We start from the raw sequence: 18,481 nt of genomic DNA, 5'->3' as shown, positions 1-18,481 counted from the left end.
AAGTGTTGTTTTAAAAATTAAATTTGATTTGTGATTCTAAACACCAACCCTGAGTTATTATATCCTTTTTAAAGGATATCTATAAAAATACCAATAAAGCTTGAATTTTTAAACTCTGTTTCACCACGTGCTAAGGACAAGCCATGGCAAAAACAGGACAAAAGCTAGTGCTTGATACGGAGCTGATGGGATCTACTATAAGTGCACTTCTGAGAAGTCTCCCAATAGGACATCCCTTTCAAGGCCTTCAAAGAATTTGGAAATGAAGGTGTTAGAGCCAGCAGGTGTAAGCATTTAAAACTTTTATTCATGATTTACATATGACTAAAAATGTTCACCACAAAATGAATACTTACAGTTATCTTGTATTTAGCAGTGAAAATAGTCACCTCCTCATGGTAAAGCACCAAAGCACATCACAGAAGAGTCAGAAATAGATTTATCAGTTTTTTCCCTTAACAATGTACTTGACAAAATTGAAGATTTTATTGAAGGCTAAAGGTTCCAGAACAAATTCTAGTCACCTGAGTGTTTGGCAGGAACAGTACTATTTAGTAGCAGGTTTTGTTTTTTTTTTTTTCAAAAAAAAGGCAGAAAAAAGTAAGAGCTCTTTTTCACAAAAATGAGACAGACATAATTGGGTCAAACACTGAGTTTCATATTTCACCTGAATTTTTCAATGGGAGACAAACAGAACAGTTTGCTAATAGGAGTACGTACAACAGCTGTAAGAGCAGTTATCAAAAAAAATGGAAAAAACCACAGCTCACTATAGCTGTTTGGTACCTATAACTCCACTCAGTTTTATTCATTACATTTAACTTGCATTTCATTCATACTGCATTTAAGAAGACAACAAGATTTTTTTAAGTTAAGTTGTGCACATGTACACAGTTTTGGTAGTCTTTTAAAGCTGTAAAATATATATGTAAAGAGAGTCCTAATGACCCTATTACAGATTGAAGAGAAATAACCAGAATCAGTGTTACATACAAAACAATATTCTAGCACAGAAACCAATACAGTTATCAAATAATTCATTAGAGAATAAAAGTGTTGTACAAAAAGAGAAATGCTGCCTTTTTATCACTTCACAGCAGCATATACGAAGGCAACATTAAGAAAAGTGCACAGCAGAAAAAGAATTGTTTCGTTCTTCTGAAAATCCTGAATTTTTCTTCAGACATCAGGCTTTTGTCCAGAAAGATATTGGGTTAGGGTTTTTTGTGTTTTCTCCCAGAGAATGTACTCTTCTTGCATTACTTCTCAGTAAGGCGCTTACTCTGACATGTAGGAACGATACATCAGGGCCACGATAATTGCTGCTATTGCCGGGATCACCCAGTTGGACCATGAGCTAAAAGGGAAGTTTTTGAAAAAGCAGTTTAGGAAGTGACAATCAGCAAGTTATAAGAAGAAAAAAAAAGGTCATTGCTTAAAGAAGTCCTTCCTCCCCACTCCAATGAATACTTCAAATTCAGCGCAACAGAACACCTGGATTGGCCAGTAATACTCTAGACAGCTGAAAAAGCTTGTACAGTTAAGGCTTTGTACTAGAGCTTACAAGAAATTTGCTTACTAGAGAAGAGTAAGACCCTAGATACATTTAAAGTCATGGTGTCCTGCCCAGAATATCATTCATTCAAAAGCCATTTAAGTAGCAGCATCACATGACACTTCTAAGCAGCCAAACTCCCCACCCAGAGGGTCATGGAAGAGTCCTCTGAGGCTTCAGCAGTAGGCCACTGTCACAGCAGGTTATAACTTTGGAATACCACTGAATCCAACTTTGTAAAGTGTTTTTTCAGTCCCCTCCCAATTCTGACCGATCTTCCTTCTTATCTACAGAATCCTGTTATTTCCCTTAGGTGCAACAGTGGTAGCAAATTTTAAAAGTGAGGCATCCATGTCAGTAAGTTGGCAATGGCACTAAGTGTCTTCCCTTCACGTGGCAGGCTCCAGAAATAAAGGCCTATGCAAAACAAACCATTTGGTAGATATTGACACCTGTCAATGTGAGAAAAGCATCTACCTAGTAAGCTGACACACTGGTAAAACGGTACATAGATGCCAGCTTGCACTTTACACAGAACAGAAATTTTCATGCACCACCCCCCAACATCTCAGCTTTCAGCAGATAAAAGCTATTCAGCTTTCTAAGCTTCAGAAACACAATCATGAGGAACTTCAAGTTTGACATCAGATGTCATACTGTACCTGGAAGTAGACTGAGCAGTGGTAATAAGAGTTTCCTGGAAAGCAAAGCATAAGAAGATATTACTTCAGGAAGACAACCCACACCATCTTAACTAGCCCCACAGTTTCTCAAAACTCATCAAGTGGGACTAATTCAGAAACAACTCAGTGCATGCATTTGGGAAGCATTTTCTCCTAATTCCTACAGCAGTTCTGTTGTATTATAAGGTCACCAGCAGCAGTTTCTACCGCCAACATTGCATCAAGTTTCTAAAACAGTATCAACAAGAAGAATTTTGCTTCAAGTTTTCTATGAAGCTAACTGCAACCTCAGGTAACATTTGAGAAGTTTTAGTCACCTAAAAGACAAAAATCCTTTACTTGACTAAAATCTAATTGAAAGGACTCTGAATGATTTCACAAATATTTTTTCTATCAAAACTACATTAAAAAAGCTACTAATTTACATCTACAAGGCTTATTAAACTCGGGTTTTAGTGGGGTGTTTCAGACTATGTAAGAATCAAGTCAAATTGTTATAGCTGTTATAGCTATATTGATTTGGATTTCTTGTTCAGTTTCCATAGGAAAAGCAGCACTACAAGGTCAAATCCCAGTTGGGCACGTGTGCATGGTTTATATGAAGACATATTAATTTGAATAACTCTAATTGTGCATGACCCTAAGTGCATTTTAAAGATCCAAGCATTAAAACTCTACCTAAATTTAGTGGTACAAGATCAGTCACTGCAAACTACTTGCTTCGGTATCAGAACATTTGCAATTAATTTCAAGACAGAAGGATTTCCAACACCCTCTCAGAGGTTTAAGCACGCTACTTTTGCAAGCACCCAAATCATCCTAGGTTAACACATGCAAATACCGTGCGTAAAAGAATATGACTCAGAGATTACATCTCTTTTGCTTTTGTGAACATCTCAATGAAAAACTAACCCCAAAGCCAAACAGCATGGAGGAATAGGTGCCCACATTATCAAGGCTAACACCTTCTGTAACACATGCCACATCCAGGCCCAGGGGATGGCTCCCCCCACATCAAGACAGTAACAGAAATATGGCCCAGCTCATAAAAACTTAATTTTAAACTCCACGACACTGGACATGTGCACTGAGGGTACTTTAAACACAGTACGAGGACAAGAAGGACATTTGAAAGCCCAAGGCCTTCTGACAGCTCCTAGAGAGACAGGGCACAGAACCTACCTAACTTGTCACATACCCACCCAGAGTATAATGCAAAATGAAACTGTCTTTCTACAGCCACCCATCCTGCTGCAGAAAAGCATCCCAACTTCCTTCTGGAATGATGGAGAACAAGCGTAGTGTAGGTAGCTATGCAGATACATCTTAACTCCCACCTGACTATGCACTGGCCCAACTAATATTCTAAGCACTTCAGTTTGGTAAATTCCTGTGAGCTTACTCAGAGGATTATCTGCTACAACTTGCACTAGGCAGCCTGTTCTCAGTTGCATTTATTACTGCTCTTACAGCTTAAGTGTAAACTGCCCTGAATTTCAAAAGAAATCTGAACAGCAGATACTGTTCTTGGTGGGAAGAAGCTCAGAATTCCAATCACTATTCCATTTCTTATTTTTATTAGTATACTAATTCCAGGCCTTAATAATAAAATTAATAACTGGTATAGTGAGCACTTCAGTGCAAGTATATATATATATATATATATAAAATTTTCCTCCTTTCTTTTAACTAATTCATGTCATTGGAAGATCTTACAAAAGTGATTACTTCTAAGAAACAATCTGTCAAAACAGCAAGATTAAGATCTTATTCTTACTAAGCTTCATTTAAAAATAATTTTCTAAGTATGCTGCTGTACTTGTAAGCCCAGTGCAAACATCCTCTCTGAACACAGCGGCAGCAACTGTACAAATTAATCCCTGAAGCACCTTCTCCCTTAAAGGACATATGAATTTTATGAGTTTGATAGCTGAGTGCCAACACAGATTAATTCTATTAAGGATGGAAAAAAACATTAGAAAATAAGTGCAATACTGCATTGATAGGACACTCAGCACAATCTACTGAAATAGTCAAGAAGTAAACAGTAATTTCACCTTGAAAAGGGTTCACAATTGCAATTTAACTGATTTATGATACACTGAACGCCTCTACATTCTTGATCTACTAGCATGACAGATATATTGTTAAGCATCACATTTTTCCTCCCACAAACACTTATTACTTTAATCTGTTCAACCAATAAACTGGTTTTTTGTTTTGTTTTTTTTTTAAACTAAACACTAGAAGACCACTGACTGATTCTAGTCACCTTTTTGCTATAGTATAATGCCATTACACTTAGTAACCTCCTGGTATGAAGCCACACAAATTAAAGAAAATAACAGTTAAGGGGAAGAATAATTTGAAGCAGTATCAATGGGTCTAAGATATTTATAACCTGAAACATCACGCTTAAACGGAATTATTTCTGTTTCTGGCAGTATACCATTTATACACAGACACTCAGACACTGTCTGTAATGACTAAAAGAAACAATGTGGCATTTCAAGAAACACACTTACTGTTGGTTTCTGAAGCTTGGCTCTATCATCCTGCAAGAAAAACAAGCAAGAAACAGTTAGACAAAATCCGAAAGCATTAAAAACAAAACCAAACCCATACCATTTATCACTAAATTCAGTTTGCAATTCATTCTGTTAATGTGTAAGCAAGTATTTTTCCCTAGGTAACAACAGACTTGCAGGAGAGCAGATGTCAGTGATTAATTTTGAGCTAACATAAACAAGATCGATCACTTCCTTAAATAATACTTCCCAGTATGCAACAAAAGTGAAACTTGAGCCTCCAAAAAATTTCATTGTTCTTTGTGCCCACGTTTATACCTTTCCTTTGTCTCTAGAGAATACATAACCTTAGCTTATACATAGATTGCAATCATATTAATTCCACTTAGTGTACCTGTATTATCAGGTAAAGTCAACTAACTGGTTGTGGTCCAATGTCCACTGGACCAAAGGTCTCAAATTCTATCGATCTTTCATAAACTCAAAGTTCTCCTTGGCACAGTCACATTCACTGCAAAAAAGCCCAACAGTACATAATCCTGTCAGTGCTGTATTTGTACATTAAACTACCAAGCTGTTTGTTTCATATCAAATGAAAACAGGCACTTGTCAAACAAGGAAGAACTGGACTGATAGCCAGGCTAAGAATATTAGTGGCATCAGAAATAGATGGCAAGCCTGCAAAGCCACAAATGTGCATCAGGGCCAAGTTACTTCTCATTAGGAGAAGCTACACGATCAAGAGACAAGCTGAGACAAACAAGACTGGGAATCTTACTGTGAAATAGGCTACTCAAAACAGTGATTTTTACCCCAAATGCAGGACAAAACATACATGAAACAAGAGGAGAAGAGAAGAGGCAGGAATGGGCAGTAGAGCAGATGGGCACACTAGCAGCCTAAACCTCAAAACACTGGCTTTCAGCTATTAAGATGCAGGAGAGTTTAACTGTGGCCTAGTTGACGGAAGCCAAGGCAGCAGCTCTGTAGCTAGAAAGAAATGCTTCAAAACTTAAGACAGCAGAAAGGTGCTTGTTAAATGTACGGGAAATTGTATGGACAGTATAGAAAAGAGGAAGTGACGGATGATCCAGTGGGAACTGATCATAAACAACCCTGACAACCACAAGCAGGGAACCATCATACAGCTAAAAATGGCAGGAGCCAGAGAAGGGAAGACAGAGCAACAAACTGGAAGTACAATGTTTATAATAACCATTTTCTAAACATATATATGAAGAGCCAGGATTGTACTTTTACATACAGATGGAAGCCTGGCAGATACATATTTACAATGGTGAAAGCATGAAAGTGGTTGTTAAGTAGTCATTTGGCATAAGAAAAGGTCTAGACATTCTGACATACCACCTTCAGGGGTTACGGAGTCTCATTAGAAAGCTGACAGGGGTACATCAGAAATGACATGATTCCATATTCAGTTTATTCAAGAACTAAGCTGTAAGACAATTTAAATCACCAAAAGATGTGACCATCCTTATGCTGCACTAATCATATCCCTTCACGCTGAAGGAACTATCTCAAACCTAGGTCCATCCACAAACAGCTGCAGGACCGGCATCCAACCAAACGAGCAGTTTTTCTCGACTTTAAAGTAATTACCAGACAAGTAACTAGATGCAAAAACAGTATAGTAAACACAAAAGTAAGGACACTATCATATACTCACAGGATGAAGTTCCCCAACAATGAAGGATTCTGACATTGCCCTTGCATCTGTGGAATGGCCAACATCTTCAAAGTTCTCAGTAGCATCTCCTCCAGCTTGCTCCCTAAGGACCTCTTCACCTCCTGGGTGCTGCAATTTTTAATGAGTTTGAATTTGTTAGTGAAATACATTTCATATTCTAGAAATGGAAATTCTGCATTTTTACATTTCTAAAATTAAAAAAAAAAATCAGCTTCTAGACTTTCTAGAGCAAACGTAAGCCTTTCTGAATAACTAGAGAGCTTTATGTACTCTCTGAAGCCAAAACCAAGAAAGCTAAGTCCCTATTTCATTGGCAAAGAAGCAATAAGAGGCATTACCCCTTGCAACTAAAGCATTTAGAATGTTGTGTGGGAATCAGTCTGTATTTTAAAGCCCAACTATTATCTGAAGTTACATTCTGTGTTTTCACTTCTTTAGGAAATGTGTATTTTTCATCCAAGCAATGCTTTATAAAGCAGAAGGATAAAAGCCAAAAGTTAGAAGCTGCAGCAAGAACATTCCAGGAAGATAAAACAAAAAATCTGTTCACAAGAAGCACAATCTAGCATTGGCAAAACAGGCTGGCAAGGTTCTAAGGAACCTAACCTTCTAGTTAATCCTGGTTTCAGCTGGGGGCTACGCCAGATAACTTTAAGGGGCCTTTCCAAAACAAATTATGGTACAAATATCAAGTTTGCCAGATACTTTGGAAGTGTTTAAGCACAACTGAAAGCCCATTCAAGACCCCAGAATAGCAATTTGGTTTTCATAGACTATGGAATCCCAAAACCACATTGCTGATAAAACCCCTGAGGATGCAGAGAAGTCATCTCCCAGTATCTTCTAATACCTCAATCTATCACCATTCCCTTAACATAAACCCCTGTTCTCCATTAACTTTTATTTTCCTCAGGATGCACTTTGGGGATTTTATGAAGTTCTACATTTCTATCTATCAAATAACTGCCTGTATATACTGCAAGATCTATCACATCTTCTAGTCCAGTGCATTTCCTCAGCTCCAAGTTACTCATTTATGTAACAGGTAACATGCCATAAAAATTCACCACTCAACTTTCAAGTAGCAAACTACTACATAAACATTGGGAATGATTAGGTAAGCAACTTGAAAGCACTTGCTAGTACTGCCTTGGATTAACGTGACCATGGAATAGATATTAGCACTTTACCAGCAGCAGAGGAAATAAAAGGCTTTGGAGCCTCAATTCAATTTTTAATGCTTCTGACTACAGGATATAAAACTACAGAAACTAGGCAAAACATCTACTATTTAGAGTCATCTTGTGGGGAGCACAGCTGACCAAAGCCCACAGATTAAAGAAATGGCATAAACATTTCTACTAGTCTAGGCAATTCAGGTTAGCACTTACTTCAAATCCATTAATCTCCTATCAAACCTTCTCTTCTAACAAAAACAATATTTGTTTATACAGATGAAGCAAACTACTACTATGAGCTTCCCACTGTACCAGAACTCCAAAACTTGAATCTTTGCATTAAAGGCAGACATTTAACAGATTAAGGAAGTTGAGGAGAAAAAAAAAAACCACAAAAACCCCCAACAAAACACTTTTTAAAGAGCCAAGATACCACAGCTATTAGGGTAAAGGTTCCCTACCATGACTAAGCAAAAGCGAGATTAAGCAACTGATAGAGAGATTAGATGCAGCAGCTGAGCAAAAAAAAGTTAGAAGAGTACAAGCAGAGTAAAGATTATGCAAGCAACCTGCAAATATGGCATGCTCACCAAAGTCCTGTCCTTGAATCCATTCTCCTAAGTACTCAGGAAAAGGACGGGACAAAAGTTGAGAGAACACTCAAGTTCAATGCCTTGAAATGGCACTTAAGCTGAACTTGGGTCTAACCAGCACTCCCAGACATTGTCTCAACTAAACCTTCATGCAATTTCTTCAGCAATGTGGGTTTGAGTTTTTTAATACCATGCTAAAGAATTGTGCCCCCCAAAATAGAAAATTATATGTACCAACTTCTCCAGAAAAGGTGGCACAACTCCTTGGCAAACATGCTTAACAAACAAGGTATCAACAAACAGCAAAAGGCCCCAAAGTTAAACTACCCATAAAGCACCAGCACCAAAAGTGGTATGTAAACTCAAGCATTGCACTGAAACCAAAGGCCACTCACACAAACACATAAAATACCAGTTACTCCAGCAAGTCATCAAGATCACATGGTTTACACTAGCTCACAAAAAAAAAATTCACCATCCAGCCAAACAAGTGAATACCTACCAATGTAACTGCATCTACATTAAAATTACTTCACAGAGTACTTTAACAAACTACTTGCAGGTTGCCAGCTACAAATGATCATGCACCAACTTGTGTTCCCAAATCCCTCCCTTGTGACACTACAAAGCAATCACGTAGCTATGTGGGCAGCACCACAGAGGCACTCCAGCTTTTCTCTGTAGAACTAGTTTTTGGTCTAATTAGCAACTGATCCCTCTGTCTAAAAAACCACAATATTAGCATCAAGACAGAGACAGCAACCAATCCTCTCTACCAAGCCTCTGACTATCACAGATCAGCTGAAAAGGACAAATTCACCCTGACCTCTGGCACTACAGCTGGAAAACTGGTATTATTTTTTATGACATGAGCAAGGCTAAGTACAGACAATCACACACAGAATTCCAAACTTAAGCCACCTACCAGATAATGTTAATAATAACCTACTAGACATTGATGGAAGGACTTTGAAGCTAAACACTTTGCTTTTAGCTGCCACCTCTGCTTAACCATATGAACTTACAAACCCTCTGTAAATAACTGGCACATAATTCATGCAATTAATGAACAGAGTTCACCTCACCTAATGAAAGAGAGCAACTGTAATGCCTCACACAAAGGGCAAGAACTGACTTTTCTATCAAAAGATGAGCATCTTTCATGGTTGGATGAGCTTCCCAAAGCTTGTTTATACAAGGCCTTTGTTCACAATTCTGTCTGGTAAACAAAGCCTGCTACCAGAACTGCTACTTTAATGAAGATCCTCTGGATAGACCCTGGAACTGGAAAGCCCACAAGGCTATACAGATAGTAACTCCTAAACCAAAATCCTGTTGATAAAAGTAATTGAAGAGTTCTTGCAGGTAAAACTGTAGTTCAAGGGAAATGAAGAAGCTTTTGATGATAAATTAAGATAGCCTAGCTCATTCCTAGGACATTCCCAATATAATAAATAATCTAAGTTACAGGAATAACAGATGCCTATATAGAACCAGCATTAGCACAGACCACAGACTAATTCCTAACAGTAGCACATTAGAAAGTTTTAGATAAGGCAAATAAGCAGTTAATCTTGCTGCTCTCATCTGGGTCAAAAGTCCATTTTACCTCATCCTGAATGCCACCTTTTCTCCCCCCTGCTATAGTCATTTTGATTTCTCAGTGTCATAGTTCAAGACTCTATTAAAGCATAGCTACCTTAATTTGCAACTCCTGTGCCCTCTCCCTTCCTATACAGGGGGAACAAAATCTAGGGTCCAATCTAACTTTCAGGGAGATCAAAGGTCTCTGTTAGTGGCAGTCTTATAAACTCACATTTCACTGTCTGCACTACAGGAATGAAAAGCAGAAAGGGGGCAGTGGCAGAGCCAGGAACACCCAGAGAACCTCAGCCTTAATATGCAGGACAGACAAATGCTTGCTTATTTCACGGGCATTTTTATGTAGTCTGAAAAGAGTCCTCCAAATTATTTCTATTATCAATTCTGGTCCTGGAACTTAAATAGTCTGCTCATATAAAATATCAGGAGCCTAGGTAAGAAGATCTCTCTCTGACAGTTTATTTTTGAAAACTATCATTAGGCTTTTAGATGAAGTGCAAAAGAAATATCCAGTAGCTTGGTGCCTGCCCTGATTGCAGTTAGGATAGAGTTCCATTTTCTTCTTGGAAGCTGGTACAGTGCTGTGCTTTGGATTCAGTACAAGAATAATGTTGATAAGACACTGATGTTGTTGCTAAGTAGCACTTACCCTAATTCAAGGACTTCTCAATGTCCCATGCTCTGCCAGCATGAAGGTGCACAGAAGCCAGGAAGGTGCACAGCCAAGACAGCTGGCCAAAGGTATTCCATACCACAGAACATCATGCCCAGCAAACAAACTGGGAGGAGTTGGCTGGGAGCTGCAGCTCGCTGCTTGGCAATGGGCTGGACATGGTTAGCATCTCTTTTTGTCTCCCTTTTTATTGTAGTTACTATATTTTATTTTAGTTATGAAACTTTTTTTATCTCAATCCACACATTTTATCTTTTTTCCCTGATTCCCTTCCCCATCCCACCAAGGGGCTGTGGGGAGCAGTGAGCAAGAGGCTGCAGGGCACTGAGGTTAAACCACAACAGTGCCCATTTCCCCACTTACAAAACAGTTACAGCTTGCAGAGATTTGCATAAAAGTGCTAAGAAGGGCTATTTTTCAAAGCATTTTCAAATTCTCCTGCAAGCTTCATCAGGGCTTAAGGAAGCGTTAACACTGGGTTTAACCTGCAAACTGCAAGGTTCTGCAGTAACAATTCCCACGTTTCACTCGCAGACTTCAAATGTGCCAATACAGGCATCCTTCACTGCAAGCTGATCATGACTCTAAACATGGAAGGCATTATGCTACTCCTCCCCAACACCATCACACTGAATGAATGTAACTTATTGCCACATAGGGGAGAGAACATTTTTCATCCTGACGCAGTAAAACAATATTTGCTTTTAGCACTTTATTCGATCAGTCTTACAAAACACATTTAGTGGGAGCTGTCCATTCCAGGAAGAGTTTAGAAAAAGTGCTATGGAAGCACAAGTTCATACCTTCTGGAAAAAAAAATTATTTACCAATTTTTTTGCTGTATTCTGAGACTACCAACAATTGAAGTAACCTAAACAAAGTCTGTATTAGATTAATATTAAATGCATACCACAGTTGGTTTTCAGAACAAGAAACTCCTCTCTAGTAGAGATATTTCTATACATGTCAGCTTTTTTGCCTAGCTTAAGGAATCCAATCAAGTTCCCACAAGACCCTCACCACAACAGCAAGTAAATCAAGATACATATCATTCATTTTAATAGGTCCAGCTACTCTTGTTTATCTCATTAGATTGATGTCAAAACCTGTCTAGAGGGATGACTTTATTAAAATTATGGGGAAATACTATAGAGCATTGCCAACATACTCTCTCCATTCATTGACATTTAATGTTATTAATATATGTAATTAGCTACAATGCAGATATAGCCATGACATCCTGCTGTGAGTACACAAGCACTTCTAGTAGCTATTTTCCTGTAAATGACATAGGATCTTATCCTGGTTTCAGCTGAGATACAGTTTATTTTCTTCTCAGTAGCTGGTACAGTACAGTGCTTTGGATTTAGCATGAGAATAATGTTGTTAATAAACTGATGTTTTGGTTGCAGCCAAGTAGTGCTTACCTATGTCAAGGACTTTTCAGTGTCCCATGCTCTGCCAGTGAGGGAGCACGGCCAGGACAGCTGACCCGAACTGGCCAAAGGGATATTCCATACCATAGCATGTCATGCTCCATCCATAAACTGGAAGGAGTTGGCCATGAGCCACCAATCACTGCTCAGGAACAGGCTGGGCATTGGTCAGCGAGTGGTGAACACGTGTATGATGCACCATTTGTTTCTGTTGGGTTTTATCCTTCTCTCTCCTTATCATTATAACTATTGTTATTACATTTACTTTATTTCAACTATTAAACTGTTCTTATATCAACCCAAAAAACTGACCTTTTTCTGATTCTCCTCCCCATGTACAGGGCAGGAGAGCGAGTGAGCCACTTCGTGGTACATGGGTACTCCCTGGGATTAGACCACAAGAGCTGAAGCTAAGGAAAAGGTTTCCCAAAGCTTCTGCAACACAGGTCTGACTGCCTTTAATGACATATGACATAAAAGTTTCTGGTTTCAAGAATACTCTTTCTTGATAAGACCTTTCAAATAATGTATTCTGAAAGCTGAGGTCTCTTGATTTCTTCTTCCAGACTTGGAAAATCAAAGAAAATTCTGAGATGAATATTCAAACTATGAATTTTCCCCAATATCTTCCACTAAAAAAAACAAACCAACCAACCAACCAACCAAACCCCAAACCCTGAGTAAAAAAAGCAGTTGCTGGAATCTTCAGTAACTCCAAGGGTAAGATATCAGAGCACACAACTGTTTCCTCCTTCAGCACTTTTTCTATATTTTCTATGATCTTTTTTAAGCCTTGTCCTTTAGGAAACCAAGCTAATATGGATCACACCATGCAAAGCCTCCACTCCTACTCTGCCCTGCTACTCCCAACACATACATGTCACCACCCCCAGCCCATTTACTATCTAACTTCAATCAAGTGTTCACAGAGGCTGATTGTTCCCCAAAACCAAACAAGTTCCACTAAACATCTGCAAACTCCATGAAGACACAACAACTAGACAGAGGGAGTACAGCCTTTAACTACTGTAATGGAGTGAAAAGCAGCACCACACTTCCACTTGTATTAATACAAGAGCATCCAAGGTGTCTTCAAGACTGAAGCACCACAAAGTTTTCCACTTCATTATTAATAAGAAAATATTTCCATAGGTTAATGCAGTTATTGGTTTAAGAAATGGGACTGGTGAGCTTAGCTGCTGCTCCCATTTCTTCACTTCCCAGTAAACTGATACTTACGTACTACTTGGCAAGAGCATGAGTGAGGTTATGCTTTAGTAGTGCATCCTTTTTAATACTACTGGACTTAAATTTCAGTGGCCCACACATAAGTCTTAAAATATGCTAAGCTTTTCTACTCCTGAAAGGAACTGCAAGAAATAAACCTGAGCTTAACCCACAACACTATTGAAACAGTTAACATAATCCCCACTTTGAGAAGGGTTTACTGTACTCTGGAATGAACCTGCAAGAGGCTAGCTCCAATGTCTCCTCTGCTATCACATGGAAATGCCTCACGGTGTCTGACAGTGTCAAAAGAATTAACGTAACACTTGATAAGTTAACTAAGTACCAAAAGCATTAAAAAATAAAAGGTTAAATAAGTGCCCTATGAAGTATCTTAGTCCAAGAGTTCCATAACAAAAATCACCAACACAATGAACATTAAAATATCCAAAAATTTGCCCTGGGGCTGTAGCCTCACTTAAGATACTTTGGGTAACTATTCTCAACAATCTCATTCATTATCTCAGAATGTCTTTGAAATTTCAGCTGAAAACCAGCCATGTTCTATTGAAAGCTTAACATGAGGATGAAGTCTGACTTATCTGTACCAGAGCATCTCAAGATATCCCCCAGTTGTCCAAAACCCAACTATTTAAATGCTTACAAAGGGAATTCTTTTGATATGCTGCCGAATTATCAATGCTGTCCTGAAGGATGAAAATGAGATTTTCTTGGAGAAATTTACAGAAGGTGGTGCCTCCTAATATTTTTTAATTTCACCAGATGTACTGAAAGAAGGGGCTGTGCAACTACTTAAACTCAAAAGCTCATGAGATCCTGGATTTTTTTCTCATGTTAGGTTAGGTTTAGGGTTTTTCTGAGTTGTGGGTCTTTTTGTTGCCGTCTCCTCAATCTGGACAATATACAATACAATTATGTATCAATCAAAACTGATCAAGTTTCCAAAAGACAATTCACTTTTGCAGACTACATGAAAAGCTGTTTTCTCCTCCAGGGCTTCTATAATTAAATTGGCCCTGACTGCATAACCATACAGAGATGTCCATAACTAATGTATGGAGACAACCAGGGGCAGAACTAGATGAAAAATAATGAAGGAAGAGTCAGTAGATCAGTTTCACAATCTGCCTTGCTGAAAAGCCAAACAATTTGCACTGACACACCGCTTAAGAATGAAATACTGCCTGTGCCAACACTGCCTTTGAAAAATTGCTTGTCAACCCTCCTTTGCAAAATGTTCAATTTCTCCTGTGAATCGCAAGTGTTTACAAACATAAAAATCAAGATGGGGCTACAGAACTAGTGATGCTTGAAATCTGTCACATCTCTACCTATCTAAACTGTCTTTTTGATGGAATTAATGTAAGTCTACCATACACTTTTTAATTGGATGCTAGGTTGCCTTTAGGAAGAGTTTCTTCACAGAAAGAGTGATTAGACATTGGAATGGACTGCCCAGGGAGGTAGCGGAGTCACTGTCCCTGATAGTTTTAAGGAAAGACTGGATGTGGCACTTACTGCCATGGTCTAGTTGATACAGTGGTGTTTGGTCAAAGGTTGGACGACATCTCAGAGGTCTTTTCCAACTTAATTGATCCTGTGATTTTATCTTTGCAGACTGGGAATAGGGAGCAAGGGAGAAAACTCAAAATATCTAAATCCCAGTTCCATTCAATTACCAAAAAAAAAAACCTCCACGGTAGTTTTATTTCTGCATCTCCACAGAAGAATGTTTTAGTCCAATAACTAAAATGCTTCTTTACTAATCACGACTATCAACGATTACATCAACTGCTCACTGTCTGTCAGAGATCAAAAACATCAACCGCTAACTGGGGAAGGAAAAAGTCCAACAAAACACAACCAAAGGAATTGAACTTGACTCTAGTGCTCTACACTAGAGTTTGAACTGGTGCAGCTTTGCAGCACCACACTGCATCCCTGCACTGAGTGGATTAGTGCAGCAGTGAGAGCAGCCCTAATTTTCTGAACCTGGCTGCCTGTGTGTAATGCCACATCCTGCAAAAAAAGACCACCCAGGATACACTTATTTGGCAGGCAGGAACACAAGCCGCTGTGACCAAGGCTTTACCAAGGAGTGGATATAAGGAAGAATTTTTTTACAGTGACAGTAGTGAGGCATTGGCACAGCTTGCCCAGAGAACGCCCCATTCCTGGAGGTGATCAAAAATAGGGGCTGGGAGTAACCCGGTCTAGTGGAAGCTGTCTCTGCCCTTGGCAGCAGGGCTGGAATAAGATGAGCTTTAACGTCTCTTCCAAACCAATTTTGTCATCCTGTGACTATTAGAGTAACCCGAAGATCTGTGATATTCTGCAGGTTGTGATACTTTCCTTCCACTTTATCAAGTTTCTTTCCTGTTCCAATATAACGCACACGATAATAGTGGGAAGAGAGGAGTTGCTGAACTTTTAGTTCACAAGAGAATATGGCTCTGGCTCCCAGCTGAGTCTTCACTTTTAATTCTGTTTTCAGCTGACACACCAAAGCAAGAAGCAGATGGATTCAGGCCCACTCTTGGTACCCAAGATCCACACAGCCAGTCCGCCTATCTGAGCCTCAGTACTGACTCCATTTTCTTTCTCCTTGTCGTCATTTAGTGGAAATTCAAATTCCAAGGCCGAAAGTTTAGGCGGGCGCGGGCAGACAGCGGATGACACCGCAGCGTGCCCGGCACGCTCGGCACTCCCGGGTTTCTCCTGCCCGAGAGGCGCCCGGAGCGCGGGCCCGGCTCGCAGCTCTTCCTCCAGGGCGCTCTCGCGGCACCCAGGGCGGCTCCCGCCGTGCCGCACCCGCGGGCCGGGACAAGCAGACGGGAGCCCGCCAGGCGCACAGCGCGGGGAGCCGAGGAGCCGCCAGCCAGCCCACCCCGCCCCGCGGGGCTCCGGTGCCCTCAGCGTCCCGGCAACGCGGGCACCCACCTCGTCCAGGAACTTGGTGACATCGTAGATGCGATGGTGGATGATGATCCAGGTGCTCTGGCTGTTGTTGTGCTTCTGCACCTCCTCCAGGCGGTAGTAGCGGCCCCGCCACGGCTCCTTCCCCGTCTCGCTGGAGCCCACCATGTCCTGTCCTGTCCTGTCCGCTCCTGTCCCACACCGTACACACCACAAACTGCGAACCCGCACGCCGCCGAGGCCCCGCCGCAGGCCCTATCACCTCCCGCCGCCGCCCCGCCCCTCCCGCCCAGTCGGGCTCTCATTGGCGGAGGGAAATGCCACTCAAAGCAGACAGGCAGGCTGGCGGCGGCCGTGGCGGCCGGGGGCGGGACTTTGCCGTCGTGCCCCGCCCCCTCTCACCGCCTCTCCGCCCTGCCATGTGACCGGCGGGGCGGGACGGGGGCGGTGCCGGGACAGCCCCGGCGGGACGCGGTCGGGCTGCTGTCGGTGCCGGGCTCCCGAGCTGCAGCTTCTCTATTGCTCCCTCCCTGGGGTGGTCACCCCAGCGTTCGCCACCTTTGGCAGAGGCGGGCTGCGCGGCTGCCGGTGTGCGGGGCGACGAGCGAATAATCGCTTACTTGCAACGTAGAACCACATTGGAACGGTTTGGGTTGGAAGGGACCTTCTAGATCATCTAGTTCCAATTCCATTGCCATGGGGACCACTAGACAAGGTTGTTCAAAATTCGATCCAGCCTGGCCTTGGACACTTCCAGTACAAGAAAGACAAGGAACTACTGGAGAGTGCACAGCACAGGGCCACAAAGATGTTCAGGTGTCTACAGCACTTTTTATGAGGAGAGACTCAGGGAGCTGTCAGACTCTTCAGTGAGACAGGACTAGAAGCAATGTCCGTAAACTAAAGAACAAAAAGTTTCACCTTAACATGAGAAGGGCCTTTAAATTGAGAGTGGCAGAGGTGGGCCGGTCAGGGCTGCCCAGGGAGGTCGTGGAGTCTCCCTCTTTGAAGACATTCAAAACCGACCCGTACGTGTTCCTGTGAAGCCTGCTCCAGGCGACCCTGCCTTGGCAGGGGCCTTGGCCGAGATGATCCCTAGAGGTCCCTTCCAACCCTAACAATCTGTGATTTTGTGATTCAGGCTCCCTGGGCAGCCTGTTCCAATGCCTCACCACCCTCACAGTAAAGATTTTTTTCCAAACAGCTAAGCTGAATTATCCTGGTGCTGCTATGGTAAAGCCGACTGACGCCCCGGCTCGGGGAAGAGCTGCCTGTGCCCAGCTAAAGCGCCTTTGCCGCGGGCACACCCAGCGCCGAGCGCGGGCTGAGTTACACCCAGTCACAACGCGGCTGTGCCGGGGCCCTGGCCAGCGCTGTGACCGCCCGAGCACCCTGCCCTCTCCCGCCGGTGTCCCGGCAGGCAGGGGCTGCCCGGGAAGTCGCACACCCTCGCTGAGCCCGGCAGGCGGCAGTGCCCGAAGGCCGGAGGCGCGCGGCTGCCGCTTTTCCCGCGCAGCCCGTGAGGTGATCCCGGCGGGAGCGCTCCTGCCACAGGTGCGCTCTCACAGCTCCTCAAAACCTCCCGGCTGTCGCAGGAGTCCCTCGCCCTGCCTTGGGACAGTTCTACCGCGGGGCTTGGAGCGAGGCTTCTTCCCTGTGGCACCGCCCTGCTTTGCTTCCAGGTGGGCTGGGGCTCAGGGAGCAGCGCCTTCCCCTTCTCTCGGTGAGGCTCTGTCACCAATCCAGCATCCTGTTTCCCTTCAGTTTTGTCTGAGGTAAAACATGTTTCCTTCGCTCTGGTCTTAGATACGTTGGATGGCTTCGCCTGTATTTCAGGCCAGTTTGGATCCCCACATCCTCATGTCACATCCATACACAACTTGGGTCCCTCAGCAGCACTAGCCCCATGGACATGCCCAGGCGTGATTACAGGCTGGATTTGGGATTTTTTTGTAGTATGAAACTTACCCAGTGTGACCTGTCACCCTTCCTCAGAGCTGGTGCTTAACTTGTGCACCCTGAGCCTGAGTGCAGGACAGCTTCATACTTCACTGAATGCCACCGCCATCTTCACATCCTGCCTCAACTTTTCAGTCAGCCTGACAGTAAGAGTAGCTACTCTCCCTCAGACTGGTGTTGTTCCCAGCTTTAATAAGGAGGCTCTTTATTCCGACTTCCTGGTTGTTACTGAAAATTGCAAATACTGCTGCCAAGCTCTGGGGTTTTGTTGCCTATTCTGACAGAAAAGACAGCGATAGCCATTCCCTGACTGATGTTCTGTTCAGTTTAGCAGCAGCTCAGCAATGGTTTCAAGTTCATGTGCTGTGATTATTGGCATGTTAAGTTGTAATTTCTCCCACA

At 42.0% G+C, this 18,481-nt stretch overlaps 1 protein-coding gene across 1 annotated transcript; it reads right to left on the bottom strand.

The window, feature by feature from the left end:
- Positions 1-287: 287 nt before the first annotated feature.
- On the bottom strand, positions 288-16,380 carry LOC125318591 (cytochrome b5). The gene is made up of 5 exons (XM_048289499.1): positions 16,145-16,380; positions 6,454-6,582; positions 4,764-4,793; positions 2,218-2,252; positions 288-1,357 (listed from the first exon to the last, which is right to left on the bottom strand). The coding sequence occupies exons 1-5, from the start codon at positions 16,286-16,288 to the stop codon at positions 1,279-1,281; spliced, it is 417 nt and encodes a 138-aa protein (XP_048145456.1). The 5' UTR covers positions 16,289-16,380; the 3' UTR covers positions 288-1,278.
- Positions 16,381-18,481: the final 2,101 nt, after the last annotated feature.

The sequence above is a fragment of the Corvus hawaiiensis genome, chromosome 30 (genome assembly GCF_020740725.1).
Source record: "Corvus hawaiiensis isolate bCorHaw1 chromosome 30, bCorHaw1.pri.cur, whole genome shotgun sequence".
NCBI lineage: Eukaryota > Metazoa > Chordata > Aves > Passeriformes > Corvidae > Corvus > Corvus hawaiiensis.
This window is presented reverse-complemented; position numbering and strand designations above follow the sequence as displayed.

Coding starts and splice junctions, on each gene's coding strand:
- LOC125318591 (XM_048289499.1), bottom strand. CDS start 16,288: ATGGTGGGCTCCAGCGAGACGGGGAAGGAGCCGTGGCGGGGCCGCTAC. Junction 6,583..16,144: donor TCACCAAGTTCCTGGACGAG/GTGGGTGCCCGC, acceptor TAAAAATTGCAG/CACCCAGGAGGTGAAGAGGT. Junction 2,253..4,763: donor CCAAGCTTCAGAAACCAACA/GTAAGTGTGTTT, acceptor TTTGCTTTCCAG/GAAACTCTTATTACCACTGC.